Consider the following 25982-nt stretch of genomic DNA (forward strand, 5'->3'; position numbering starts at 1 on the left):
AGGGAGAAAGATAATTAGCAATATTTGGATGTAACATGGGTGTCCAAATTCAGTCTTTTAGTATGATTTGTATCAACGAACTTAAGGACCAAACCCCATCGCAGAGTGTACCCCCGTATTCTTTATCACGTTTTGGCCATCGTGTGGCACAATCATAGGTAGAATTGGTTATCATTTAAAGTTCTAAATTGTTGATTTAGGCTCAAATTTGTGAGAATTAAAACCAACACTTGATTTATAGCGAAATGAACGTTATATTGGTCGACATGAATCTCCGTTGTCAAACTTGTTCAACTACATCTTAGACAAAATGATAAATTTTGACCATTACCATGCCCTGTTTGGACGAATCGATAAAAATGAACTAGGTGCTTTCGGGGGACAAGTGTTCACACTTTTCTCTGTTATAGTTTTAATAATGTCATGCACACTTCCTAAAAAAATATGCTAATAATTTTCTTTTTTTTTTTCTTTTTTTTTGGTGCAGCATGGCAAGGTTGTGATAGGTGACTTGCATTTAAATAGACCAACATTATTAGGGTTATAGTAGCTTGTGAAATATGAACATTATTGGCAAATTATCCTCATGTCTTTTCCAAAAGGAATCATTATATCATTTAAGATGACCCGACTACAAGTACCAATGAATATAATGAATAAGATGCCCATGTTCACATAACACAAAGAAACAAAAATTCATACATATATTGAAACGTATTTCTTACTCTTCTAATTTACAATTAAGTCTCACAGATTTGAATATACATGTGCAATAAAATAAAATATCTTGTTTTTCTCTCAATCGATTTATGAATTTCGACCAGCCGTATACTACTGTTGCCTTTATTTCAGACAAAGTTTTCCATATTCGACGTTTCAATTGATCCTCATAGTACTCATGCAAATGCTCTGTTTATACATGCATAACTGTTTTGTTGAAAATTTAGAGATCCATATGATAGAATATTTCTTTCATGTCGAAATTTATGAGCTCGAAATATGCTCAAGTATAGGCAGAAGAGATCCAGATTCACTAATGGTTATTTCAAATATTTTCAATGATAATAATGGATGCCTTCAAGAGAGAAAAAAAACTATGTTTGATATAGTACCTTCCTGTAGTGTAGAATAGAGGTACCTAAATTATAATTCTGGTACCTTTGATAACTATTTACACCACTGGGTCGATGTCACTGCTGGTGGACGTTTCGTCCCCGAGGGTATCACCAGCCCAGTAGTCAACATTTCGGTGTTGACATTAATATCAATAATGTGGTCATTTTTATAAATTTCCTTTTAACAAAACTTTGATTTTTTCGAAAAACTACGGATTTTCTTATCCCAGGCATGGATTACCTTAGCCGTATTTGGCACAACGTTTTGGAATTCCGGATCCTCAATGCTCTTCAACTTTGTAATTGTTTGGCTTTATAAATATTTTGATATGAGCGTCACTGATGAGTCTTATGAAGACGAAACGCGCGTCTGGCGTACTAAATTATAATCCTGGTACCGTTGATAACTACTTACTAACTTTTAAACAACAACCTTGATCACTTAATTTATCATTTTTTTCTGTAGTCCCTTTGCTAATATGGCGAAATAACAATGTATCTAGTACAAACATTGAATCGACTAGTCGGGTGTTTAAAAAGACTGAAAAGCGAAGAAATTTCGAGAAAATTAGGGAAGGTCTTTTCAATTTTTTTGTTTTATTAATACATTTAAACTCAGATTGTCTCCGTGTTATTGCAAACTGTTGACACAGAGTTATGTCTCGCCTGTTGATGATACTGTAAAAGTCTGGACCCTATACCAGTGTTAAATCATCAACATTGTTTAGAAAGTAGAATCAAGGATTCTCGTTTTATTCGGTAGTCCTAAATGAAATCTTCGGTAAGTAGGGAAGCCGTATGTTTTTTTATAACAGAGTACATGAAACAAAAACACAAATCCCATCAAAATACTAGCAATTATTTCTATAAACGGGTTCCTGATAAAAATGTTGAACATAGATGAAATTCGAAAATACAGTGCAGGTAACCGCCGTTCAGAGACGAATAACACTGCCTAACAACAACAGTTTACGGCGTATCAAAATCAAATAATTTCGGATAAAATGTCGCCCATGTAGTTTAGCGCAAATTATACCTTTCAAAATATTCCACTTTATATAAAATTTGGAGAAAATCTCGTAAATAAGACGTTTTATCAGTGGTATCCTCTAGTTTGAATTTAATGTTCAAGGTGTTAATAATCATCTGTCCGTTTAGTAAGATAGCCTCTGACATCTGAACAGTAAATATCGTAAAACAAAAGGGGATATTTGGAATATGAATCTGACCCTAAGTATATTAAAACATCTCCAAATTGTTTGATATTCTAACCTCTAAGAATTAGAAGAATTCAATTAAATATTTCCAAGTCATCCAATCGACTTTTTGTATCCGTTAAAAGTAGCTATTCTTTTAATAAATAATCTGAGATTTTTTCGCGATTGATATTTTTTTTTTCATTAATAAACTAATATTTCATCTTTTACTAGCTTTATGTCTGATAAATAAAAGTATAACGTCCAATGCTGAATAGTTTTATAAACTCATCATAGATGCCATTGCCAGTATTATCAGTTTGCATAATTCTTAGTTGTCCAAGAGGAAGGTTCATTTTTCCCTGTAGCAGTTTTATAATCCATAATGAATGTTTTTCAAATCTATAATGAAATCCGGCACTTCAAAATTCATCAAGAAAATTGTGTCAAGTCAGTGGAATCGGAAATAGGGCTACAGTACGTTTAAATTCTAGGAATTACGTTTTTAATGGATCTTAATGGAATAATCCTTTAAAAGTGAAAACCTTCTTTTAATTTTATAGTTAACACTTTATAAAGATAGCTAAAACAGTATCTCACCCCTTTTAGAAAATATAACATCCTAAAATAATTGACTTCATCCAATTTAAACCATTTATTTTGTCTTTTCCTTGTCCAGATTAGAATATGTTATGTAATTCAACAAATAACCTGTTTTCATTTATCTGGGAGGATGATAAATTATTTAAGGTTAAACAAGCTCTATTATCTATAGATTATTGTACATGATTGGATAAAAATGTATCTAAAACTAAAAATAAAATGGGTAAGAATGGAAAAACAAAGGATATGGGGGTATCCATCCACGAGACAAAATCGGCACAACAACAGATCAGATTGATTTCTATTTTTCCCTTAAAGGAAGAGAGAAAACATTAAAAATGGAGGGTTCAAGTATTTTTACATAAAAATGAGGTAACAATATGAATGGATAAGATACGATTTGGTTTCAATTTCGACCCTTTTTTTAACTGTCTCCGATTTTCAGAATTAAACGTTGATAATTAATTACATGTATGTAATTTGATAAAAAGTGATGCATCTTAGTAAAAAAAAGATTACGTTATACAGCCATCAAATGAATTAATTATAGTTTATTTCACTACCATTGAAAACTAATGTATTTTCATTTGGAATATCTGAATGCATCAACTAGAATTGTGTAAAAAATAAGATAATTTTGCTTAAAATACTATATTTATAGAACCAAGTTTATAGGAAAAGATAACCTTTAATAGCTGTTTTTGGCAACCCCTTCTTGGAATTTTGGTCCTTAATGCTCTTAAACTTGGCATTTTATTTGCTCATTTAAATTTTCGATTCAAGCTTCAATGGAGAGTAAACATACATCTGGCATACAAAATTTTAATCTAGGTATCTATGAAGAATTTCTTTGCCTGTGTACAGATTTTGGTACATTTACTAAATAATGGCGAGTTTGAATCTAGATAACACTTTATACTGGATGACTTATAGTTCACAAATTTCACACATTGGATTGAGAAAATAAAAATAAAATGTACTTATATATCTATAATACTAAAATTACGAGGTCCAATTTGTCAGCCGTCATCACGTAAAAACGACGAATCAAAGAATTCAACTTTATATATAACTAATATAGTACAAAGGTGTAGATTAAAAATTACACCACTCCAGGCCCTTTTGTTTTCCACGTAATTAATATTGCCAATAATTAAGAAGTTCCGGGTCTAGTCCGATACCAATACCAATAGTATATTCACCTGTTACCTATTACCTTATCTGCATGTACGTTCCACATCTGACAGGCGCACCAACAAACGGTGTATTCAGGATTAATATGCTATATACACGGGTCATAATCACAGGGTTGACACTACTAAATTGTCGAATTGTTAACTATTCTAGTATTTTAATCAGTAAGACTTTCTAAGATAACAATACTAAAAATCTGGACTAAAAATAAGGCGTATAGGTACAGTTTTCAATTTGTTAGCGGGCATGACGTAAAACAGCGAATCAAAGAATTCAACTTTATTTATAACTAACTTAGGACAATGCTGTTGATTAAAAAATACTCCATTCCAGGACATTTTGTTTTCCAAATAATTAATATTACCAATAATTGATAAGTTCCAGTTCGACGGGTTCAAACAGAAAGATTTGAAAGCAGAGAAAACTGTGTATCTTATAATCGGCATGACTATCAGATGACAATACTAATGCTAAAATAATGCTTGCGCATAGTTATATACTTTAATTCAGTCACGGACCCGCGATATCACGTGTGTTCTAGTTATGTCTATAGTTATTGGGCTTTATTTTGGTTCATTCGGTATAAAATAATGGTCTTCAGATTGAATCAATTGTTTTAATTCCAGAAAACCTACTTCCCATGGATGTAGTAATTTAGTATTCCATACATAACAGTCATTTTGCCGCCTGGACACATCTAGGATATATTTGTACAACACTTGAAAATATTGCCACATATATCGTTTATACAATACCAGTATTAAAACAATTGTGAAGACAGAACTGCATGCAAAGAAATTTGATATAAAATTGTGTAAAAAAAAAGAACAATGAACATGCAGAACATGATATCTTACCTTGTTTTTTTTCATCTGTATATTTCAATGTTTTCTGTAGTTAATCAACACATTTTAGATTCTTGGTTGTATTATTAAACTCCATTCAGGAATTGAAGCAGTTATCAATTTCTTTGATACTGTTTTTTCAAATATTCATGGAACAATTCTCTATTTTTGATTGACATTCAGAAGATATAACAAGACTACTCCAGCTTGGTAATTTTCATAATAATGGGAGGATTCACAGGCAAAAAAGATATTGCATTCATCCTTTGTAAAAGTATAGTGAAATGTAAATTCTCTCATTATAACAAGTGAAAATAATAATTTGGTCACATTTCTATTTTCATAAACAGAATGCATGATTTCCCCTTTTTTATTAGAACTTGAATATGCAGTTTTACTACAAAATGAGAGTGGTTACAAGAAAACCAAATGCAATCATGTAATTTGTTTCTTCAAAAAGCTTTCATTTCAATTTTAGAGTAAATTTGGACGGAGAACAAAATACAAATTTAAAAACATTGTTGACTGTTCAAGTGTTAATTTCTATTTGTCTAACTATAATAAAGAAAATTGTCAAGGTGTTTTGATTGTAGGATTCTTTTATGTGTGTTTGATGCAGACTGAAAGTATAGACACATATATAAGAACTCAATTGTGTCAAGAGTAATATATATTCATAGAAAGAATACACATTTAAGACACATCCATCTATTTAATATATTACATAAAATCCCACTCAGCCTAACTAGCTCTACAAGAAACACCAAAACACCAGAGATTAGTTTTAACTTCCTCTGCAATTTATTCACAATGAAACTAAATAAGGACAAATTCCCCATCATGAAAAAATGAAAAATCTCAGAAGCAACTTTATACTTACAATATTCATAAAGAACCATAAAATGACTGTTAGTATTAGTTCTAATCGAAATAAACTCATAATTGATACCAGGATTGAAATTTTATATTTACACCAGATGAGCTTTTCGTCTACAAAAGACTCGTCAGTGACGCTTGAATCAAACAATGTTAAAAAGGCTGAATGAAGTCAGAGTTTTAGAGAATTGAGGACCAAAAATTCCTAAAAGTTTTGCCAAATACAGGTACGGTAATCTATTCCTGAGGTAGAATAGTCTTAGTATCAAATAACACCACTTCACAAATGTTATCAAAGGGGAGTAACTCTAACATGATTTTCTGAAACTCCAAATTAAGCAGGTCAATAATGACAATATGCCACAGGTGGATTTATTGTAATACATAATACTCAACTATACTGTTTTCAAGTGTTAAAATCACATTTTTTAGATAGTGTCTCTTAACTGATTAGTGGCAAAAAAATTGGGAACAAAAAACTCACAACAGATGCTGAAAGGATGTTAAGGACCATAAGAATAAATTCAACCATAAACAAATATTTAACTTAGGCCAACATATTCATAAATATAGATGTGTTTTCATTAGTTTCATGACTGTTTAGTTTTTTCCAGTGAAGAACTCAAGACTATTAAATCCAATTAATTAATGAAATGAACAACTGAGCTACCTACTTTAATGGGTGCATGATATCCCCTAGTCATGATTTTTAAGCCTCCTTCATTTCAAAACTTCTTATGACAAACAAACTCCTACAGTACTTGGAAAGATAAGTTTTATGATACAATGTACAATTTGGTAGGATTTTTTTAATAAATAGCAAAGCAGACAGCAAAACACTTCAAGAAAAGTCATAGTAATACAGATTTATATGGATGCTAAACTGTATTCTGATAACAGTCTGCATTCCCAACATACAGGTAAGTATAGGCATATACAGTCGACAGAAAATATATAGACAAATCACACTTACATAACAAAATGATGACCAATATGTATTATGCAATAGTAGTATGATCAAATTGTAGTATAATCAACCCCTCCACATGAAATAAATGATGTAAATGATGTTTTATTTTTGAAAAGGTATTAAACAAGAATTACAAATTATCATTCCCTAGTCCTTCAACTGTCAAAATCTGTTATAAGCATTTTTTGTTCTTACAATAACAAACCATACAACTATTTGGCCCAGTTACATATCTACTGACTAATCAAACAGATGACTAGGTCATTGTACAATTTAAAAATTCATGGAAGATTTTGTATGTACACTTTGGACCAGAATACATTTCTGATCATAAAGTCTAGGACTTTACTTTTTCAATACTTTTCAACATAAACTATGAAAAATGGATGTTATATTTTTTATTTAGAAAAAACCTCTTCTGGTGACGACAATTGACACAGTTCTTGACCCTGCTTCAGATATGTCAAAATATATAAGATAACTGACATGTACTTGCCTTTCTATATTTCACATAAATATTCAGACATAAATATATTTTCACATTGAATTTGTTCATGAAAAAACGACAAATGCACATTACAAATATTATGTTCTGCACCAATTCTTTTGTTTTTATGATCCCATTCATATCTTTCATGCAACCTGACATTCACTTTGACCAGTTCTCAGTATATAACTAAAGCATATATTAACTTTTAAATTTACAAAAACTTAAAACAGAAAACAACTAAAAATATTGTGCATTCTTAGCAGGATAAATGTTTTATATGACATGTTTCTCCACAGAATCAATGATAAATGGTTTCTATTGTTTTATCACCAAAATATTAACAACTTTGAGAATAAATTATGTAACATGAAATGTCTAACAATGTTTATGATTTAACTGTATAGATCATCGTCACCATCGTCCTGGAAGTTACCTCCCCCTGATCCACCTTGGTTGGGCTGACTTGATCCTCCACTTCCAGGGAAGCTGTAAGATAAATTGTACTCTTTAATTATTCATTGACAATCTAAAACATCATCCATAAAGGCAGGTCCTGATAAGTCATTTAAAGAGACTTGTTGTAAGCTTCCTCCTTTTCTACACAAAAAGTTCTAACAGCAAAATATAATTTTGTTTTGTACACACAACTTTTTTCTATGGACAATTTTACAACAGTTTCTAACAAACACACATAAATCTGTGTATCTTAGACAAAATTGGTAATTTTTCATTGTAATTTTTCTCATTTTGAAATGTAAACCTATCTAACAATCAAAATACCTCTACAGCTCACTTTTAATCATACCTTCAACAATAAATAATAGCAATAATGCATTGTTCTTATGATTTATAGCTATCATTTATATAGCATATTCTGGTAAATGATACCTAAATAGGTCTTTCGAACCTTAATTAATCCTACCTGAAATTGCCACCAAAACCTCGACTCTGTTGAAGTGTCTGGGCAACTTTAATTAACCCTACCTGAAATTGCCACTGAATCCTCGACTCTGTTGAAGTGTCTAGGCAACAGGTCTTTCGAACCTTAATTAACCCTACCTGAAATTGCCACCGAATCCTCGACTCTGTTGAAGTGTCTGGGCAAACCTTAATTAATCCTACCGAATCCTCGACTCTGTTGAAGTGTCTGGGCAATAGGTCTTTCGAACCTTAATTAACCCTACCTGAAATTGCCACCGAATCCTCGACTCTGTTGAAGTGTCTGGGCAACCTTAATTAACCCTACCTAAAATTGCCACCAAATCCTCGACTCTGTTGAAGAGTCTGGGCAAACATCTCATATTTTCTGATATCATTATCACTAACAGATCTTCTGGCAAACTTCATGGCCTCTTCAAAATGAGCTCTTGTGATTTCTGGAACTGGATCATAATCTTCTGTTTCCTAGAAACGAAGATTTATTTAAAATAAATAAGTTTTATAATGTGCTCATTTAGTTTTAAGAAATAAGTTTGACAGAAAAAAAAATATTACACCAACTTACAGCTAGGCACACTATTCAATGAGATAACAAACAGTATAACTTGCTATGCAGTACGTGTTTGCTCAATCTTGAAAGCTGTAAAATGATGTTTAGTTTTTATCTTCTACATCATTTTGTCTCTGGTGGAGGGTTGTCTGATAAGCAATCATACCACATCTTATTTATATAATATTCAATTTTATTGGCTTCACTTCTTTTCACTTTCAGACTTTCAATTAATACTTATAATAATTCTTGTAAGACAGTAATTAAAATTGGATATTTCATTATTTACCACTTAAAATCAATTCCAACAACAGTTAAGCTGAAATGCTGCCCTTATCTATTATCACCAACTTACCATATCTGCATCAGGATTAGCTTGTCTCTCTCTCTCGTTTCTGATTTCAGCTTCAATAGCCTGTCTGATGGCTAATTTACATGCTCTCTGACAAATTTCTGTTAAATCAGCACCACTGAAACCTTCTGTTACCTTTGCTAAGTATTCTAAATCAATATCCTGAAAAAATCACCATATATAAGCAAAAGGATTTAAAGTCTCTTAATCTTATACAAATCAACAACCATCTAGGCTTATCGTACCAGTAAATAAAATCAAGGGATCACTAGGCTTATCGTACCAGTAAATAAAATCAAGGGATATCGTACCAGTAAATAAAATCAAGGGATCACTAGGCTTATCGTACCAGTAAATAAAATCAAGGGATCACTAGGCTTATCGTACCAGTGAATAAAATCAAGGGATCACTAGGCTTATCGTACCAGTGAATAAAATCAAGGGATCACTAGGCTTATCGTACCAGTGAATAAAATCAAGGGATCACTAGGCTTATCGTACCAGTAAATAAAATCAAGGGATCACTGATTTGCATACTTTTTACATTAAAATTTATTCAAGCTACATTTTTGATTGACAACTAATTTAGCTTTTCAATTATATAAATGTTATTGCTTGGAACATTAAACAACAATAAATAATCAAAGAAGAGTGATAGTATGAACTGTAAGTATTGTAACAGCACAACTACTGACTAAATAGCCTATGTATTAACTTTATGTCTTTACCCTAGAAATTGGTGACTTTCTCAAGTTTGCTTTAAGAATCTGTATTCTTGATTTAAGATCTGGTAAGGGAATATAGATCAGCTGATCAAGACGTCCGGGTCGGAGTATGGCAGGATCTATGATGTCTGGTCTGAAGAAAAAAAAAATCCATAAATGTGAGAATTTTTTTTTCAGGTAAATTATTTTTGAGGTATTTATCTATGATTTCATTTTTCTCATCTAACTTCATAAAACACGTCAGCTTTATATAATATCTATTTTTTCTATTGTTGTCATCAAATGAAATTGGATAATAAATGCCATTTTTCAATAATAGTGTATTAATGTACGTTTTTTGATTGAGTTAAGCCTGCTAATTGATATTTTATCATGTGTTTTTCTATGTTGTGATGTTATGCTATTGTTTCAGAAAAAGGGAGAAGGTTTGGATCCATTAAAACATTTAATCCCGCTACAAATGTTTGCACCTGTCCTAAGTCAGGAATTTGATGTACAGTAGTTGTTGTTTGTTTATGTAATTTATGCGTGTTTCTCGTTTCTCCTTTTTTTAAATTTTATATAGATTAGACCGTTGGTTTTCCCGTTTGAATGGTTTTACACGAGTCATTTTGGGGCCCTTTATAGCTTGTTGTTCGGTGTGAGCCAAGGCTCCGTGTTGAAGGCCGTACATTGACCTATAATGGTTTACTTTTTTTAAATTGTTATTTGGATGGAGAGTTGTCTCATTGGCACTCACACCACATCTTCCTATATCTATGTATCTTTATATTAGGTATTGGCATAATCAACTGCATGTTTAAAGGTTAAAAAGAGAGTGAAAAGAAGAGGTAAAACAAAACAAAATCCAATTAATAGTTCTAGTTTTTGAAACACTCCTTAAATATATGAGCTGTATTATAATACATATGATCTTTTCCAAAATGACAGACAGATGATGAACTAATTTAGACTTTTCTTTATCAGAGACCCATAAGCTAACAAAATGAGTCAAAAAGGAAGTGCCAAACCCAATAAAAGTCAGCTCCTTTTATGAATTAATCAAAACTAAGCCCAACTTAAAACAACATGTGATTTTTGTACATTAAGTCTATTTACCTGTTAGTTGCACCAATAATAAAGACATTTTTCTTTGCACTCATACCATCCATTTCTGTCAAAAGCTGATTGATAACTCTGTCTGCAGCTCCACCTATAATCAACAGGAAAAAATAAATCAACATTCTTCAAATCCATAATTCAGTTTTAGCACCTGATCAGTGTTAAAGATAATCTCATTTATATTTGGTTACTGTATTTTTCAGAAGCAGGCAAAATAGGCTTCATATTAATATGCAGTAACATGAATACTATGAATTTTCAGTAAACATGCTATGTATTAGTGTATATGAAAGTAAATATTTGTGGTTAAACATTTGATATATATGTTATGAAAAAGCAGTATCAAAGTCAGTAAATAATTTGTTTGAATGAATTATTCTTTTAAAGAAAACTAGTGAAGATGGTGTCAAGTCAAAACATACATAGGCACAAACTAGGACTGTTTTTATTTAAGTAAATGACCTATAAAAGGGTTAAATGCGAGGATTGATTTTTATTTGACAATTTTTTCTTTTAGAATTATAAACCGGAGTTTCCACTGAAATATAGGTTAAACATCCCTCTGTTCATTTTCAAGATTTTTTTTTGTTGAAGGATTCTACTTTACCTAGTTTTGGTGAATAGGACTATCACGTCAATTTATGTTATATCATGGAAAACCAACAGTCAGGGTTCTTGTTCTTATGAAAGGAGATGTTTAAGCTTGATAGTTTAATGGAAGTTGAACATATGATTCACAATAGGGCATACAAAAAAACAAAATAAAAATGTTTTGGTATGGCCTTATGTAAATAATGTCTGAAGTAATGAACATAACATTTGTAGTACAATAACATACACAAATAATATTTCTTGATCTAAAATTCCACTGATTATAACAGAGTAGGGGAGATAACTGCTGGTTCCAGGGGAGACAATTCAGTGCTGCTTTACAGGAACTTACCTCCATCACCACTGTTTCCACCTCGAGCCTTAGCTATGGAGTCTAATTCATCAAAGAACAAAACACAAGGAGCCGCTGATCTTGCCTGAATTCCAATCAAATTATAACATTATACCCTCTGTTAGTCAGTTTCAATCCAACATTAATATACAGTAAGAGGATAATGACTGTATCAGAACTGGTCTTTTGATTTTCTTAAAATTTGACAAAAACTGCAATACCTTTAGAGAATGAATAAATATGCAAATGGTAATTTTAAAACGGTCAAAGGGGTTAATTCCATGAGGAAACCCCATCCCCCCAAAAAAATTAGAAATATGTGGATAAAACCCAAACCTTTCTAAAGAATTGGTCTGAATTTGCATTCGCAGAACCTTTTAGATTGATTAAATCCTAAAAGATCGTCAACAACTGACAATGAAGTAACAGTCATCATCCTCTGGCAAGCAACTTTACATACAGGATGCATCGAAGCAAGGACATACAGCAGGGCTAATACAGCCAAGCTACATACCTCCATCTCCTGCATTGCCTCCTCGAGACTTAGCTATGGAGTCTAACTCATCAAAGAACAGGACACATGGTGCTGCCTGTCGAGCCTGACATGTGGTAATTAAACAAGGCATTTATTAAACACTCAATAATAAAATGTATCATTGTATGTTTTATAACTAGTTTATGCAAATACTCAGTGACATACTCTTACATATTGTTGCTGAAAGTGACACATATCTAAACAGCATGTGATAATATGTGTGTTGAGATTGACAACCTATTTATTGAAGCTTGTGTTATTTTTCTTTCTCATGAAATGTAATACATACAGTCCTGGTACAAATCATTTCTACTGTACACTTTTTTTGTAGTATGAGTAATCAAATTATATAGAAACATATTGTAAGCATCACAAGGTTTCACCAATCAGTAGCTGTATATCTGAGTGTATCCCAAATATTAATACTGCCCATTCAATAGTACTTCTAAGTGTGTTTATCCCTTTCCTCTATAGTGACGCCTTTTGACGCCACCCCCTTTACTCCATAATGACGCCTTTTGACGCCTGTGTAGTACCTCAGTTGAAATGCTTTGACTACAAAATGTCTGCATCAGACTTAAAAAAATTTGTATCCAATATGAAAAGGACATTCATAAGAATATCTGACTTGAATTTCATTGATGAAATATTCGTTTTCACAATACATTAATACTTGAAAGCATATTTTCAGAATTTTATTAAAAAATCCTATGTGAATTAAGTATGCAAAAAAAAAAAATCAATGGAGGAAAGGGTTAAAGTAAACAATGCAGACACATATTGAAGCATGAATGTTGTAATTGTCTGTAATAGTTTTATTGCAAGTTTAATTATTTCATGTCTTCTTACCTTATCAAATATTTCTCTGACATTAGCTTCAGATTCTCCAAACCACATGGTTAATAATTCTGGTCCTTTGATAGAGATGAAGTTAGCCTGACATTCATTAGCGATAGCTTTGGCTAGTAAAGTTTTACCACAACCTGGAGGTCCATAAAACAATACTCCTTTTGATGGGGTCATACCAAACTTCAAAAACTTTTCTGGATGTTCAACTGGATACTATAAATATAATTCAATTTATAAATGTTACAATGATATTAATTTAGGACATAGATTAATATCAAGGAACTTACTCTTTGTATTACAAACATGAAAATGAGAACATTTGCCAGATAAAAAAATCAGGGAATTAGATTAACAAAATATCCACTTCTTTTAAATAAGACTTGATCAGGTAGGATGATTGTCAAATTTATGAAATTTTACTGTATTTAAATTTCAATTTATATTTCTTTTTTAATTTTTGTTCACTGTACAAAGACAAATCACATCTTCCTTTCCATGAATTCGATGATCATATAATATTTTTAGCAAAAAGGTTCTAAGATTTAATTCATCATAAATCAAAGTTTTCATTGAAATCTAAAAACTATATTTCATACAAGAGGCTGTCACAACAACAGCTAACCGGATTTATTAACATTTATTTGTGTCCTGGCAATATCACAAGATCCATAACTGATAAACGGGGGAAGTGAAAATCGTCAATATCAACTTTGACCTCCATTTTGTCATCAGTATCAACATATTAAAATTTGAAAAGCTTAGGTTGAATGGTTCATGAGTAAATGCAACAACATGAATGGAAATGCCATTTTTCTATCTTTCAAGAACCATAACTCCTGAACAGTAAAAAGTCAAAATCGAAATTATTGAACTTGACCTCCATTTTGTCATTATTAATAACATATTAAAATCTGAAAAGCTTTGGTTGAATGGTTCATGAGTAAATGCACGGACACAACTGGAAACACCATTTTTCAATCTTTCAAGAACCATAACTCCCGATTGGTAAAAGTCAAAATCGTCATCATTGAACTTGACCTCAATTTTATCATCAGTAACAACATATTAAAATTTGAAAACCTTTTGTTGAATGGTTCATGAGTAAATGCACGGACATGACTGGAAACACCATTTTTCAATCTTTCAAGAACCATAACTCCTGAACGGTAAAAGTCAAAATCGTCATTATTGAACTTGACCTCCATTTTGTCATCAGTAACAACATATCAAAATTTGGGAAGCTTTGGTAGAACAGTTCATGCGTAAATGCACGGACATGACTGGAAACGACATTTTTCAATCTTTCAAGAACCATTACTCCTGAATGGTTAAGGTCAAAATCGTCATTATTTAACTTGACCATCATTTTGTTGTCAGTAACAACATATTAAAATTTTAAAAGCTTTGGTGGAACAGTTCATGAGTTGATGCACGGACAACATTTGGTTGCTGACCGCCCGCCGTACATCCCCAAATCAATAACCAGCATTTTTGTCACAAAAATTCGTAAGGGTTCCACGGAACCCAGTGTCTCGCCTACTTTTGCTGTTAATCGCAGACTCAACAAAAATGAAGAAAAACCAATAAATGTAATGTTAACTGGAAGAAAAACTAAGTCCATTTATAAGTAAAATATGGAAAAAGTGAATTATTTTTTTACAAAATTTACTTCTGAATAATATCTTATGATCAGAAACAAGCTTTTGTCTAAGTTTGGTAGAAATCCAGGATAGTTTAAGAACATTATAAAAATTTTAAAAACTTAAACCACAGAGTGAATGTTTTGTTTCTGGCAAAAAAACTAAGTCCATTTATAAGTAAAATACGGAAAAGTGGAAATTTATTTTTACAAAATTTTCTTCTTGATACTATCTTATGATCATAAACAAGCTTCTGTCCAAGTTTGGTACAAATCAAGGATAGTTTATGAAAGTTATTAAAATTTTAAAAACTTTAACCACAGAGTGAATGTAATGTTTCCTCGCAGAAAAACTAAGTCCATTTATAAGTAAAATACGGAAAAGTGGAAATTTATTTTTACAAAATTTTCTTCTTGATACTATCTTATGATCATAAACAAGCTTCTGTCCAAGTTTGGTACAAATCAAGGATAGTTTATGAAAGTTATTAAAATTTTAAAAACTTTAACCACAGAGTGAATGTAATGTTTCCTCGCAGAAAAACTAAGTCCATTTATAAGTAAAATACGGAAAAAATGGAATTTTATTTTTACAAAATTTACTTCTGGATACTTTCTTATGATCATAAACAAGCTTCTGTCCAAGTTTGGTAGAAATTCAGTATAGTTTTTCAGTATAGTTTAAGAAAGTTATTAAAATTTCAAAAACTTTAACCACAGAGGGAATATTTGTGGCCGCCGCCGCCGCCGACGACGACGGAATGTAGGATCGCTTAGTCTCGCTTTTTCGACTAAAGTCGAAGGCTCGACAAAAATCAGGTTAAAAAATCTGACATGGCTTGATTTTCTTGTTCTGTTAACAGAAATTTGCAATGTTTTCCATACAATATTTTTAAGCTGGAAGGCAAAAAATAGTGTTGGACAGGAGATTTACATTTATAACATACCTGTACAAGTTCCTGTAATTCTTTCTTGACGTTTTCTAGACCACCAACATCATCCCAGCTAACATTTGGTACTTCAACTGATGTTTCTCTTAGAGCACTTGGATTACTCTTGCTTAGAGCCCACTGAAGAAATAAATTTTTTTATATATGTTCAAGAACTGTATATAATCAACAACTTATTTTATTCATTAAAAATATTCTATAAAATGTCAACAATTGTAAGAAGCAGGAAACATACAGAATAGACAGATGAATTAGATATAAAATATTCCCTCATTTTCTAGTTTCAGGTTTTTTTTATATTTATTGTATTTTTTCCTATATAAATAGTACACAAGAGTGCACACGCTGAAATGTCTCGCCTTCTATACTAATCATTGATATTATGTTGATAGTCCTAAGTATAAAGCTAAGCTTTATTACAACTGTCACATAAACTTAACATTAACCAAGATAACTAAACAAAGACCAATGAACCTTGAAAAAGAGGTCCAGGTCAGATGAACCATGCCAGGCAGACAGGTACAGCTAACAATGCTTCTATACAACATATATAGTTGACACATTACTTATAGTTTAAGAAAAATAGACCAAAACACAAAAACTTAACACTGTGCAATGAACCGTGAAAATGAGGTCACGGTTAAATAAAACCTGCTCGACTGACATAAAGATCATAAAATATTTCCATACACCAAATATAGTTGACCTATGGCATATAGCATTAGATAAAAAGACCAAAACTCAAAAACTTAACTTTGACCACTGAACCATGAAAATGAGGTCAAGGTCACATGACATCTGCCCGCTAGACATGTACACTTAACAATCATTCCATACAACAAATATAGTAGACCTATTGCATATGGTATGAGAAAAACAGACCAAAACACAACCAGATGCTCCGCAGGGCGTAGCTTTATACGACCGCAGAGGTTGAACCCTGAACGGTTAGGGCAAGTATGGACACAACATTCAAGCTGGATTCAGCTCTAAATTTGGATTGTGATTAAATAGTTGACACAGCATAGGTTTCTGACACAGAATGAATGTGTTCTAATGAACTTAAAATTTTTGTTTCTCTTAGAGCAATTCACTATGCTGTTGAATATTAATCCTCTCAAAAAAATGTTTGAAGAAATTTTCTTTTTTATTTATGAAATTTCAAATGAGAAAAATTGAACCCAATTTTTTTAATCACATCCCCCTTTCCCTTATTCCAAAACTAATCTCAATTAAAATTTCTAATGGAGTTTGCAACAATAACTACTCATTTAAATACATCATAAAATATTAAGATGTAAAAAAACTGCTTGTTATCACTGAATGGTAAAGATTATTTTAATTTATCAGTTGGTAGTAAAAAGTGAATATACATTATATATTGTATATAACAAAGATTTAAGTTGATTCTGGACAAAGAAAGATAACTCCAATTAAAAAAAAATCTTGCTATTGCACAATATTTTGCAATTAGATATTTCTTGCTTACTATTCTGGACAAAGAAAGATAACTCTAATTAAATTTTTTTTTTATATTTCACAATATTGTGCAATTAGATATTTCTTGCCATTGCGCAATACTGTGCAATTGAAAAGACTTGCTATTACACAATACTTAATATAATAATTTTAGATCCTGATTTGGACCAACTTGAAAACTGGGCCCATAATAAAAAATCTAAGTACATTTTTGGATTCAGCATATCAAAGAACTTCAAGATTTCAATTTTTGTTAAAATCAGACTAAGTTTAATTTTGGACCCTTTGGACTTTAGTGTAGACCAATTTGAAAACAGGACCAAAAATGAAGAATCTACATACACAGTTAGATTTGGAATATCAAAGAACCCCATTTATTCAATTTTTGATGAAATCAAACAAAGTTTAATTTTGGACCCCGATTTGGACCAACTTGAAAACTGGGCCAATAATCAAGAATCTAAGTACATTTTTAGATTCAGCATATCAAAGAACCTAACTGATTCATTTTTTGTCAAAATCAAACTAAGTTTAATTTTGGACCCTTTGGACCTTAATGTAGACCAATTTGAAAACGGGACCAAAAGTTAAGAATCTACATACACAGTCATGACAGTTAGATTCAGCATATCAAAGAACCCCAATTATTCAATTTTGATGAAATCAAACAAAAGTTTAATTTTGGACCCTTTGGGCCCCTTATTATGTTGGGACCAAAACTCCCAAAATCAAACCCAACCTTTCTTTTATGGTCATAAACCTTGTGTTTAAATTTCATAGATTTCTATTTACTTATACTAACGTTATGGTGCGAAAACCAAGAAAAATGCTTATTTGGGTCCCTTTTTGGCCCCTTATTCCTAAACTGTTGGGACCTAAACTCCCAAAATCAATACCAACCTTCCTTTTGTAGTCATTAACATTGTGTTTAAATTTCATTGATTTCTATTTACTTAAACTAATGTTATTGTGCGAAAACCAAGAATAATGCTTATTTGGGCCCTTTTTTGGCCCCTAATTCCTAAACTGTTGAGACCAAAACTCCCAAAATCAATCCCAACCGTTCTTTTGTGGTCATAAACCTTGTGTCAAAATTTCATAGATTTCTATTAACTTAAACTAAAGTTATAGTGCGAAAACCAAGAAAATGCTTATTTGGGCCCTTTTTGGCCCCTAATTCCTAAAATGTTGGGACCAAAACTCCCAAAATCAATCCCAACCTTCCTTTTGTGGTCATAAACCTTGTGTTAAAATTTCATAGATTTCCATTCACTTTTACTAAAGTTAGAGTGCGAAAACTAAAAGTATTCGGACGCCGGACGACGACGACGACGACGACGACAACGTGATAGCAATATACGACGAAAATTTTTTCAAAATTTGCGGTCGTATAAAAATTTAACTATAACCACTGAACCATGAAAATGAGGTCAAGGTCAGATGACACCTGCCAGTTGGACATGTACACCTTACAGTCCTTCCATACACCGAATATACTAGCCCTATTGCTTATAGTATCTGAGATATGGACTTGACCACCAAAACTTAACCTTGTTCACTGATCCATGAAATGAGGTCGAGGTCAAGTGAAAACTGTCTGACAGACACGAGGACCTTGCAAGGTACGCACATATCAAATATAGTTATCCTATTACTTATAATAAGAGAGAATTCAACATTACAAAAAATTTGAACTTTTTTTTCAAGTGGTCACTGAACCATGAAAATGAGGTCAAGGATATTGGACATGTGACTGACGGAAACTTCGTAACATGAAGCATCTATATACAAAGTATGAAGCATCCAGGTCTTCCACCTTCTAAAATATAAAGCTTTTAAGAAGTGAGCTAACGCCGCCGCCGCCGTATCACTATCCCTATGTCGAGCTTTCTGCAACAAAAGTTGCAGGCTCGACAAAAATAAATTAATTGAACAGCAAAAGTTTACGAATAAAAATTAGACTTTAAAAGTATAGTTACCCTGAAATCATCCATCGTTACAGCCAATGCATCCAATACTTCAGCATCAATAGATTCATCCTCCAGATCAATAAGATCCATTTTCTCTCGGATTTGTTGTAGAGCAGCTTCTGAACACAAGGCAGCTAAATCAGCTCCTACATGTCCATGTGTTTCTGATGCTACCTGTTCTAAATCTACATCATCAGCTAATTTCATGTTCTTTGTATGAATTCTAAGAATTTCTAATCTTCCGGTGGCATCAGGTATTCCAATATCTACCTCTCTATCAAAACGACCTACAAGGAAATGGGTTTTTGGGATGAGATGAAATGGTTTCTGTTATGTCATTTAATATACATAGTGTCAATAAATCTGCAAAAACAAGTGAAACTGCGAGCTACTGCTCACTGATGATACCCCCGCCGCAAGTGGATAATATTAATAGTGTAAAAATATGGAAGTGTTCGGTAAACAGGAAGTTGTCGAGTGATGAATCTGAAAACGCATCACACGGTATAGCTGACTTATAAAAATCCTGAAACCAAATTTCAGAAATCCTTGTATTGTAGTTCCTGAGAAAAATGTGACGAAAATTTTTAACTTGGTTATCATGTGTAAAATCATACAAGTGTTCGGTAAACAGGAAGTTGTCGAGTGATGAATCTGAAAACGCATCACACGGTATACCTGACTTATATAAATCCTGAAACCAAATTTCAGAAATCCTTGTATTGTAGTTCCTGAGAAAAATGTGACGAAAATTTTCAACTTGGCTATCATGTGTAAAATCATACAAGTGTTCGGTAAACAGGAAGTTGTCGAGTGATGAATCTGAAAACGCATCACACGGTATAGCTGACTTATATAAATCCTGAAACCAAATTTCAGAAATCCTTGTATTGTAGTTCCTGAGAAAAATGTGACGAAAATTTTCAACTTGGCTATCATGTGTAAAATCAGACAAGTGTTCGGTAAACAGGAAGTTGTCAAGTGATGAATCTGAAAACGCATCACACGGTATGGCTGACATATATAAATGTTGATACCAAATTACAGAAAGGGTGGATGTGTAGTTCCTGAGAAAAATGTGACGAAAGTTTCATGGGACGGACTGACTGACGGACGGACGGACTGACAAACAGAGGTATAACAGTATACCCCCCCTTTTTTAAAGCGGGGGTATAATAATTAACAGTTTTTTTTTGTCTGTAAATGTTTAATTCAATGAAAGTCAATATTTCATTCCCTTTTTAACACTAAATCCTTCTCCTTTACAAATTTAAAATTACTAGTCTAGTTAGTGTTCGAAGATATGTATCGTCTTACCAAATCTTCTAAGTGCACCATCAATACTGTTGGGTCTGTTGGTTGCTGCCATTACGATCACATGGGCTCTTTGTTTCAAACCGTCCATAAGGGTCAACAACTGGGACACTATTCTTCTCTCAACTTCACCATGTGTCTAACAATGAAATAAATGATAGTCATGTTAATATACTATGATTTAATTGATTGATTGATGACAGCTAAATGTTCAAAAGGCAAAATATGATGCAAACTTGAGAAAGGAGTACTGTAGATTCATTTATTTTCCTCTGTATCATTTTTTGTGGATTAAGGAAAACTTGCATTTTTGTGGATATTTAATTTCTATGATTTTCTAATCTCTGCTTACAAAGCGTATAGAAAATTTGTTAATCGTTGAACATTCACCAGTACCCAGTTAACCACCAAACATTGGGATCCAATGAATAATAATTAAATCACAGTATATCCTGCATTGTACTTGAAGACAAACCCACTTGAGTCAATATTAAGCATAATAAGAAACAGTTCATAAGAAAACATGTCATCCTGCTATTCTGAACCAGTATAATAAGAAATGGTTCCCAAGAAAACATGTCATCCTGCTATTCTGAACCACAACAGGAATTTACTAGGCAGCAAAACCCAAGTGTTTGGTTATACTCGGGTGGGGATCAAACCCAACTAGTGTGTGCACACTACTGTTAAACACCTGTCAAAGTTTAATTCCTAGTGGTTTCTGATTACAGAAGACTAATAAAATAGATAAAGAATGATTTTCCTTGCAAAGCAGATGCCTAAATGTATCAAAAGCTAGATTGAATTAACCCAACAAAAATTAATACAAACCAACCTTTTCTCTTTTTGGTGCAATAGCATCTAATTCATCAATAAAGATAATAGCTGGAGAATTCTTCTCAGCTTCTTCAAAGGCTTTCCTCAAGTTACTCTCAGATTCACCAGCCAATTTACTCATGATTTCAGGACCTTAAAAGTATTTTATATTCAAACATATAATTATCCATATACTATTTACATCTCTGCTTTCAAGAGACAGGGGTAAAAGCCTGTTTTTACATTGTTACCTTGTTATGCAAATATTTCGTATTTAAATTTCATTTTTTTTTATATCTGATATCTTTATTTAATGTTTTCTTTCAATACGTAATGTATATCTACAAAAAAACATTTTTTGTATCTCATTTTGTTAGTAGGAACTGTATACATGTGTATAGTTTTTTCTTTATACATCACAGACTAGATTCATAGCTCTTGACTTCAATACTTGAAACAATAAATGAAAAATCAATAGTCTTGTCAAGATAAAAGTAAGATGTGAGACAACTATCCAACAGAGACCAACTGAAGTCGAGGTTAGCAACTTAACATTGTATCTAATACCTACCATTGATAAGGAAAAAGAAAGCTCCAGTCTCATTAGCAACAGCTCTGGCTATCAAAGTTTTACCAGTTCCAGGAGGGCCATACAACAAAATTCCACGTGGTGGCTAAAATACAAAAATATAGTCTTATAAACATAATAACAAGAGTGCACACGCTGAAATGTCTCGCCTTCTTTACTAATCATTGATATTATGTTGATACTCCTAAATATAAAGCTTTATTACAACTGTCACATAAACTTAACATGAACCATGAAAATGAGGTCAAGGTCAGTTGAACCATATGCCAGGCAGACATGTACAGCTAACAATGCTTCCATACACCAAATATAGTTGACCTATTGCTTACAGTTTAAGAAAATAGACCAAAAAAAACCAAAAACTTAACACTGAGCAATGAACCGTGAAAACTAGGTCAAGGTCAAATAAAACCTGCACGAATGACATATAGATCATAAAATATTTCCATACACCAAATATAGTTGACCCAAAAACTTAACTTTGACCACTGAACCATGAAAATGAGGTCAAGGTCAGATGACATCTGCCCACTAGACATGTACATCTTACAAACATTCCATACAACAAATATAGTAAACCTATTGCATAAAGTATGAGAAAAACAGACCAAAACACAAAAACTTAACTATAACCACTGAACCATGAAAATGAGGTCAAGGTCAGATGACATCTGCCCGCTAGACATGTACACCTTACAATCATTCCATACAACAAATATAGTAAACCTATTGCATAAAGTATGAGAAAAACAGACCAAAACACAAAAACTTAACTATAACCACTGAACCATGAAAATGAGGTCAAGGTCAGATGACATCTGCCCGCTAGACATGTACACCTTACAATCATTCTATACAACAAATATAGTAAACCTATTGCATAAAGTATGAGAAAAACAGACCAAAACACAAAAACTTAACTATTACCACTGAACCATGAAAATGAGGTCAAGGTCAAATGACACCTGCCAGTTGGACATGTACACCTTATAGTCCTTCCATACACCGAATATACTAGACCTATTGCTTATAGTACCTGAGATATGGACTTGACCACCAAAACTTAACCTTGTTCACTGATCCATGAAATGAGGTCGAGGTCAAGTGAAAACTGTCTGATGGGCATGAGGACCTTGCAAGGTACGCACATACTAAATAAAATTCTATTACTTACAGTAAGAGAGAATTTAACATTACAAACTAGAGGCTCTAAAGAGCCTGTGTCGCTCACCTTGGTCTATGTGACTATTAAACAAAGGAAGCAGATGGATTCATGACAAAATTGTATTTTGGTGATGGTGATGTGTTTGTACATCTTACTTTACTGAACATCCTTGCAGCTTACAATTATCTCTATCTATAATGAACTTGGCCCAGTAGTTTCAGTGGAAAATTTTAGTAAAAATTTACAATTTTATAAAAATTGTTGAAAATTGACTATAAAGGACAATAACTCCTTAGGGGGTCAATTGACCATTTCGGTCATGTTGACTTATTTGTAAATCTTACTTTGCTGAACATTATTGCTGTTTACAGTTTATCTCTATCTATAATAATATTCAAGACAATAACCAAAAACAGCAAAATTTCCTTAAAATTACCAATTCAGGGGCAGCAACCCAACAACGGATTGTCCGATTCATTTGAAAATTTCGGGGCAGATAGATCTTGACCTGATAAACAATTTACCCCCTGTCAGATTTGCTCTAAACGCTTTGGTTTTTGAGTTATAAGCCAAAAACTGCATTTTACCCCTATGTTCTATTTTTAGCCATGGCGGCCATCTTGGTTGGATGGCCAGGTCATCGGACACATTTTTTAAACTAGATACCCCAAAGATGATTGTGGATAAGTTTGGATTAATTTGGCCCATCAGTTTCAGAGGAGAAGATTTTTGTAAAAGATTACTAAGATTTACGAAAAATGGTTAAAAATTGACTATAAAGGGCAATAACTCCTATATGGGTCAACTGACCATTTCGGTCATGTTGACTTATTTGTAAATCTTACTTTGCTGAACATTATTGCTGTTTACAGTTTATTTCTATCTATAATAATTTTCAAGATAATAACCAAAAACAGTAAAATTTCCTTAAAATTACCAATTCAGGGGCAGCAACCCAACAACAGGTTGTCCGATTTATCTGAAAATTTCAGGGCAGATAGATCTTGACCTGATAAACAATTTGACCCCCGTGTCAGATTTGCTCTAAAGGCTTTGGTTTTTGAGTTATAAGCCAAAAACTGCATTTTTCCCCTATGTTCTATTTTTAGCCATGGCGGCCATCTTGGTTGGATGGCCGGGTCATCAGACACATTTTTTAAACTAGATAACCAAAAGATGATTGTGGATAAGTTTGGATTAATTTGGCCAAGTAGTTTCAGAGGAGAAGATTTTTGTAAAAGATTACTAAGATTTACGAAAAATGGTTAAAAATTGACTATAAAGGGCAATAACTCCTATATTGGTCAACTGACCATTTCGGTCATGTTGACTTATTTGTAAATCTTACTTTGCTGAACATTATTGCTGTTTACAGTTTATTTCTATCTATAATAATTTTCAAGATAATAACCAAAAACAGTAAAATTTCCTTAAAATTACCAATTCAGGGGCAGCAACCCAACAACAGGTTGTCAGATTCATCTGAAAATTTCAGGGTAAATAGATCTTGACCTGATAAACAATTTTACCAATTGTCAGATTTGCTCTAAATGCTTTGGTTTTTAAGTTATAAGCCAAAAACTGCATTTTACCCCTATGTTCTATTTTTAGCCGTGGCGGCCATCTTGGTTGGTTGGCCGGGTCACCGGACACATTTTTTAAACTAGATACCCCAAAGATAATTGTGGCCAAGTTTGGATAAATTTTGCCTAGTAGTTTCAGAGGAGAAGATTTTTGTAAAAGATTACTAAGATTTACGAAAAATGGTTAAAAATTGACTATAAAGGGCAATAACTCCTATATGGGTCAACTGACCATTTCGGTCATGTTGACTTATTTGTAGATTTTACTTTGCTGAACATTATTGCTGTTTACAGTTTATCTCTATCTATAATAATATTCAAGATAATAACCATATAACGGCAAAATTTCCTTAAAATTGCCAATCAGGGGCAGCAACCCAACAACCGGTTGTCCGATTCGTCTGAAAATTTCAGGGCAGATAGATCTTGACTTAATAAACAATTTAACCCCATGTCAGATTTGCTCTAAATGGTTCGGTTTCAGAGTTATAAGCCAAAAACTGCATTTTACCCCTATGTTCTATTTTTAGCCATGGCGGCCATCTTGGTTGGTTGGCCGGGTAACCGAACACATTTTTTAAACTAGATACCCCAATGATGATTGTGGCCAAGTTTGGTTAAATTTGGCCCAGTAGTTTCAGAGGAGAAGATTTTTGTAAAAGTTAACGACGCCAGACGACGACGGACGACGGACGACAGACGACGGACGACAGACGACGGAAGCCGGACGCCGGACGCCAAGTGATGAGAAAAGCTCACTTGGCCCTTCGGGCCAGGTGAGCTAAAAATCTGAACTTTTTTTTCAAGTGGTCACTGAACCATGAAAATGAGGTCAAGGACAATGGACATGTGACTGACGGAAACTTCGTAACATGAGGCATCTATATACAAAATATGAAGCATCCAGGTCTTCCACCTTCTAAAATATATAGCATTTAAGAAGTGAGCTAACACCGCCGCCGCCGCCGCCGGATCACTATCCCTATGTCGAGCTTTCTGCAACAAAAGTTGCAGGCTCAACAACAAGAGTGCACACACTAAAATGTCTCGCCTTCTTTACTAATCATTGATATTATGTTGATACTCCTAAATATAAAGCTTTATTACAACTGTCACATAAACTTAACATGAACCATGAAAATGAGGTCAAGGTCAGTTGAACCATATGCCAGGCAGACATGTACAGCTAACAAT

The 25982-nt window shown here is 32.7% G+C and overlaps 1 protein-coding gene across 2 annotated transcripts in view; it reads right to left on the minus strand.

The window, feature by feature from the left end:
• Positions 1-7181: 7181 nt before the first annotated feature.
• Positions 7182-25982, minus strand: part of LOC143058484 (transitional endoplasmic reticulum ATPase) — a 30457-nt gene continuing 11656 nt past the window's right edge. The window contains exons 7-18 of one of the 2 annotated variants that reach the window (XM_076231986.1): positions 22023-22125; positions 21471-21604; positions 20639-20774; positions 19331-19608; positions 15870-15992; positions 13284-13496; positions 11900-11984; positions 10954-11047; positions 9859-9988; positions 9134-9292; positions 8536-8693; positions 7182-7775 (exon numbers count right to left, since the gene is read on the minus strand). In XM_076231986.1, the coding sequence (XP_076088101.1) occupies positions 7682-7775; positions 8536-8693; positions 9134-9292; positions 9859-9988; positions 10954-11047; positions 11900-11984; positions 13284-13496; positions 15870-15992; positions 19331-19608; positions 20639-20774; positions 21471-21604; positions 22023-22125 (1707 nt within the window). In that variant the 3' untranslated portion in view covers positions 7182-7681. Of the gene's footprint in view, positions 7776-8535; positions 8694-9133; positions 9293-9858; positions 9989-10953; positions 11048-11899; positions 11985-12413; positions 12499-13283; positions 13497-15869; positions 15993-19330; positions 19609-20638; positions 20775-21470; positions 21605-22022; positions 22126-25982 lie in introns of both variants that reach the window. The other variant, XM_076231996.1, reaches the window with a different exon arrangement.

Source organism: Mytilus galloprovincialis, chromosome 1 (genome assembly GCF_965363235.1).
Source record: "Mytilus galloprovincialis chromosome 1, xbMytGall1.hap1.1, whole genome shotgun sequence".
NCBI classification, from domain to species: Eukaryota; Metazoa; Mollusca; class Bivalvia; order Mytilida; family Mytilidae; genus Mytilus; species Mytilus galloprovincialis.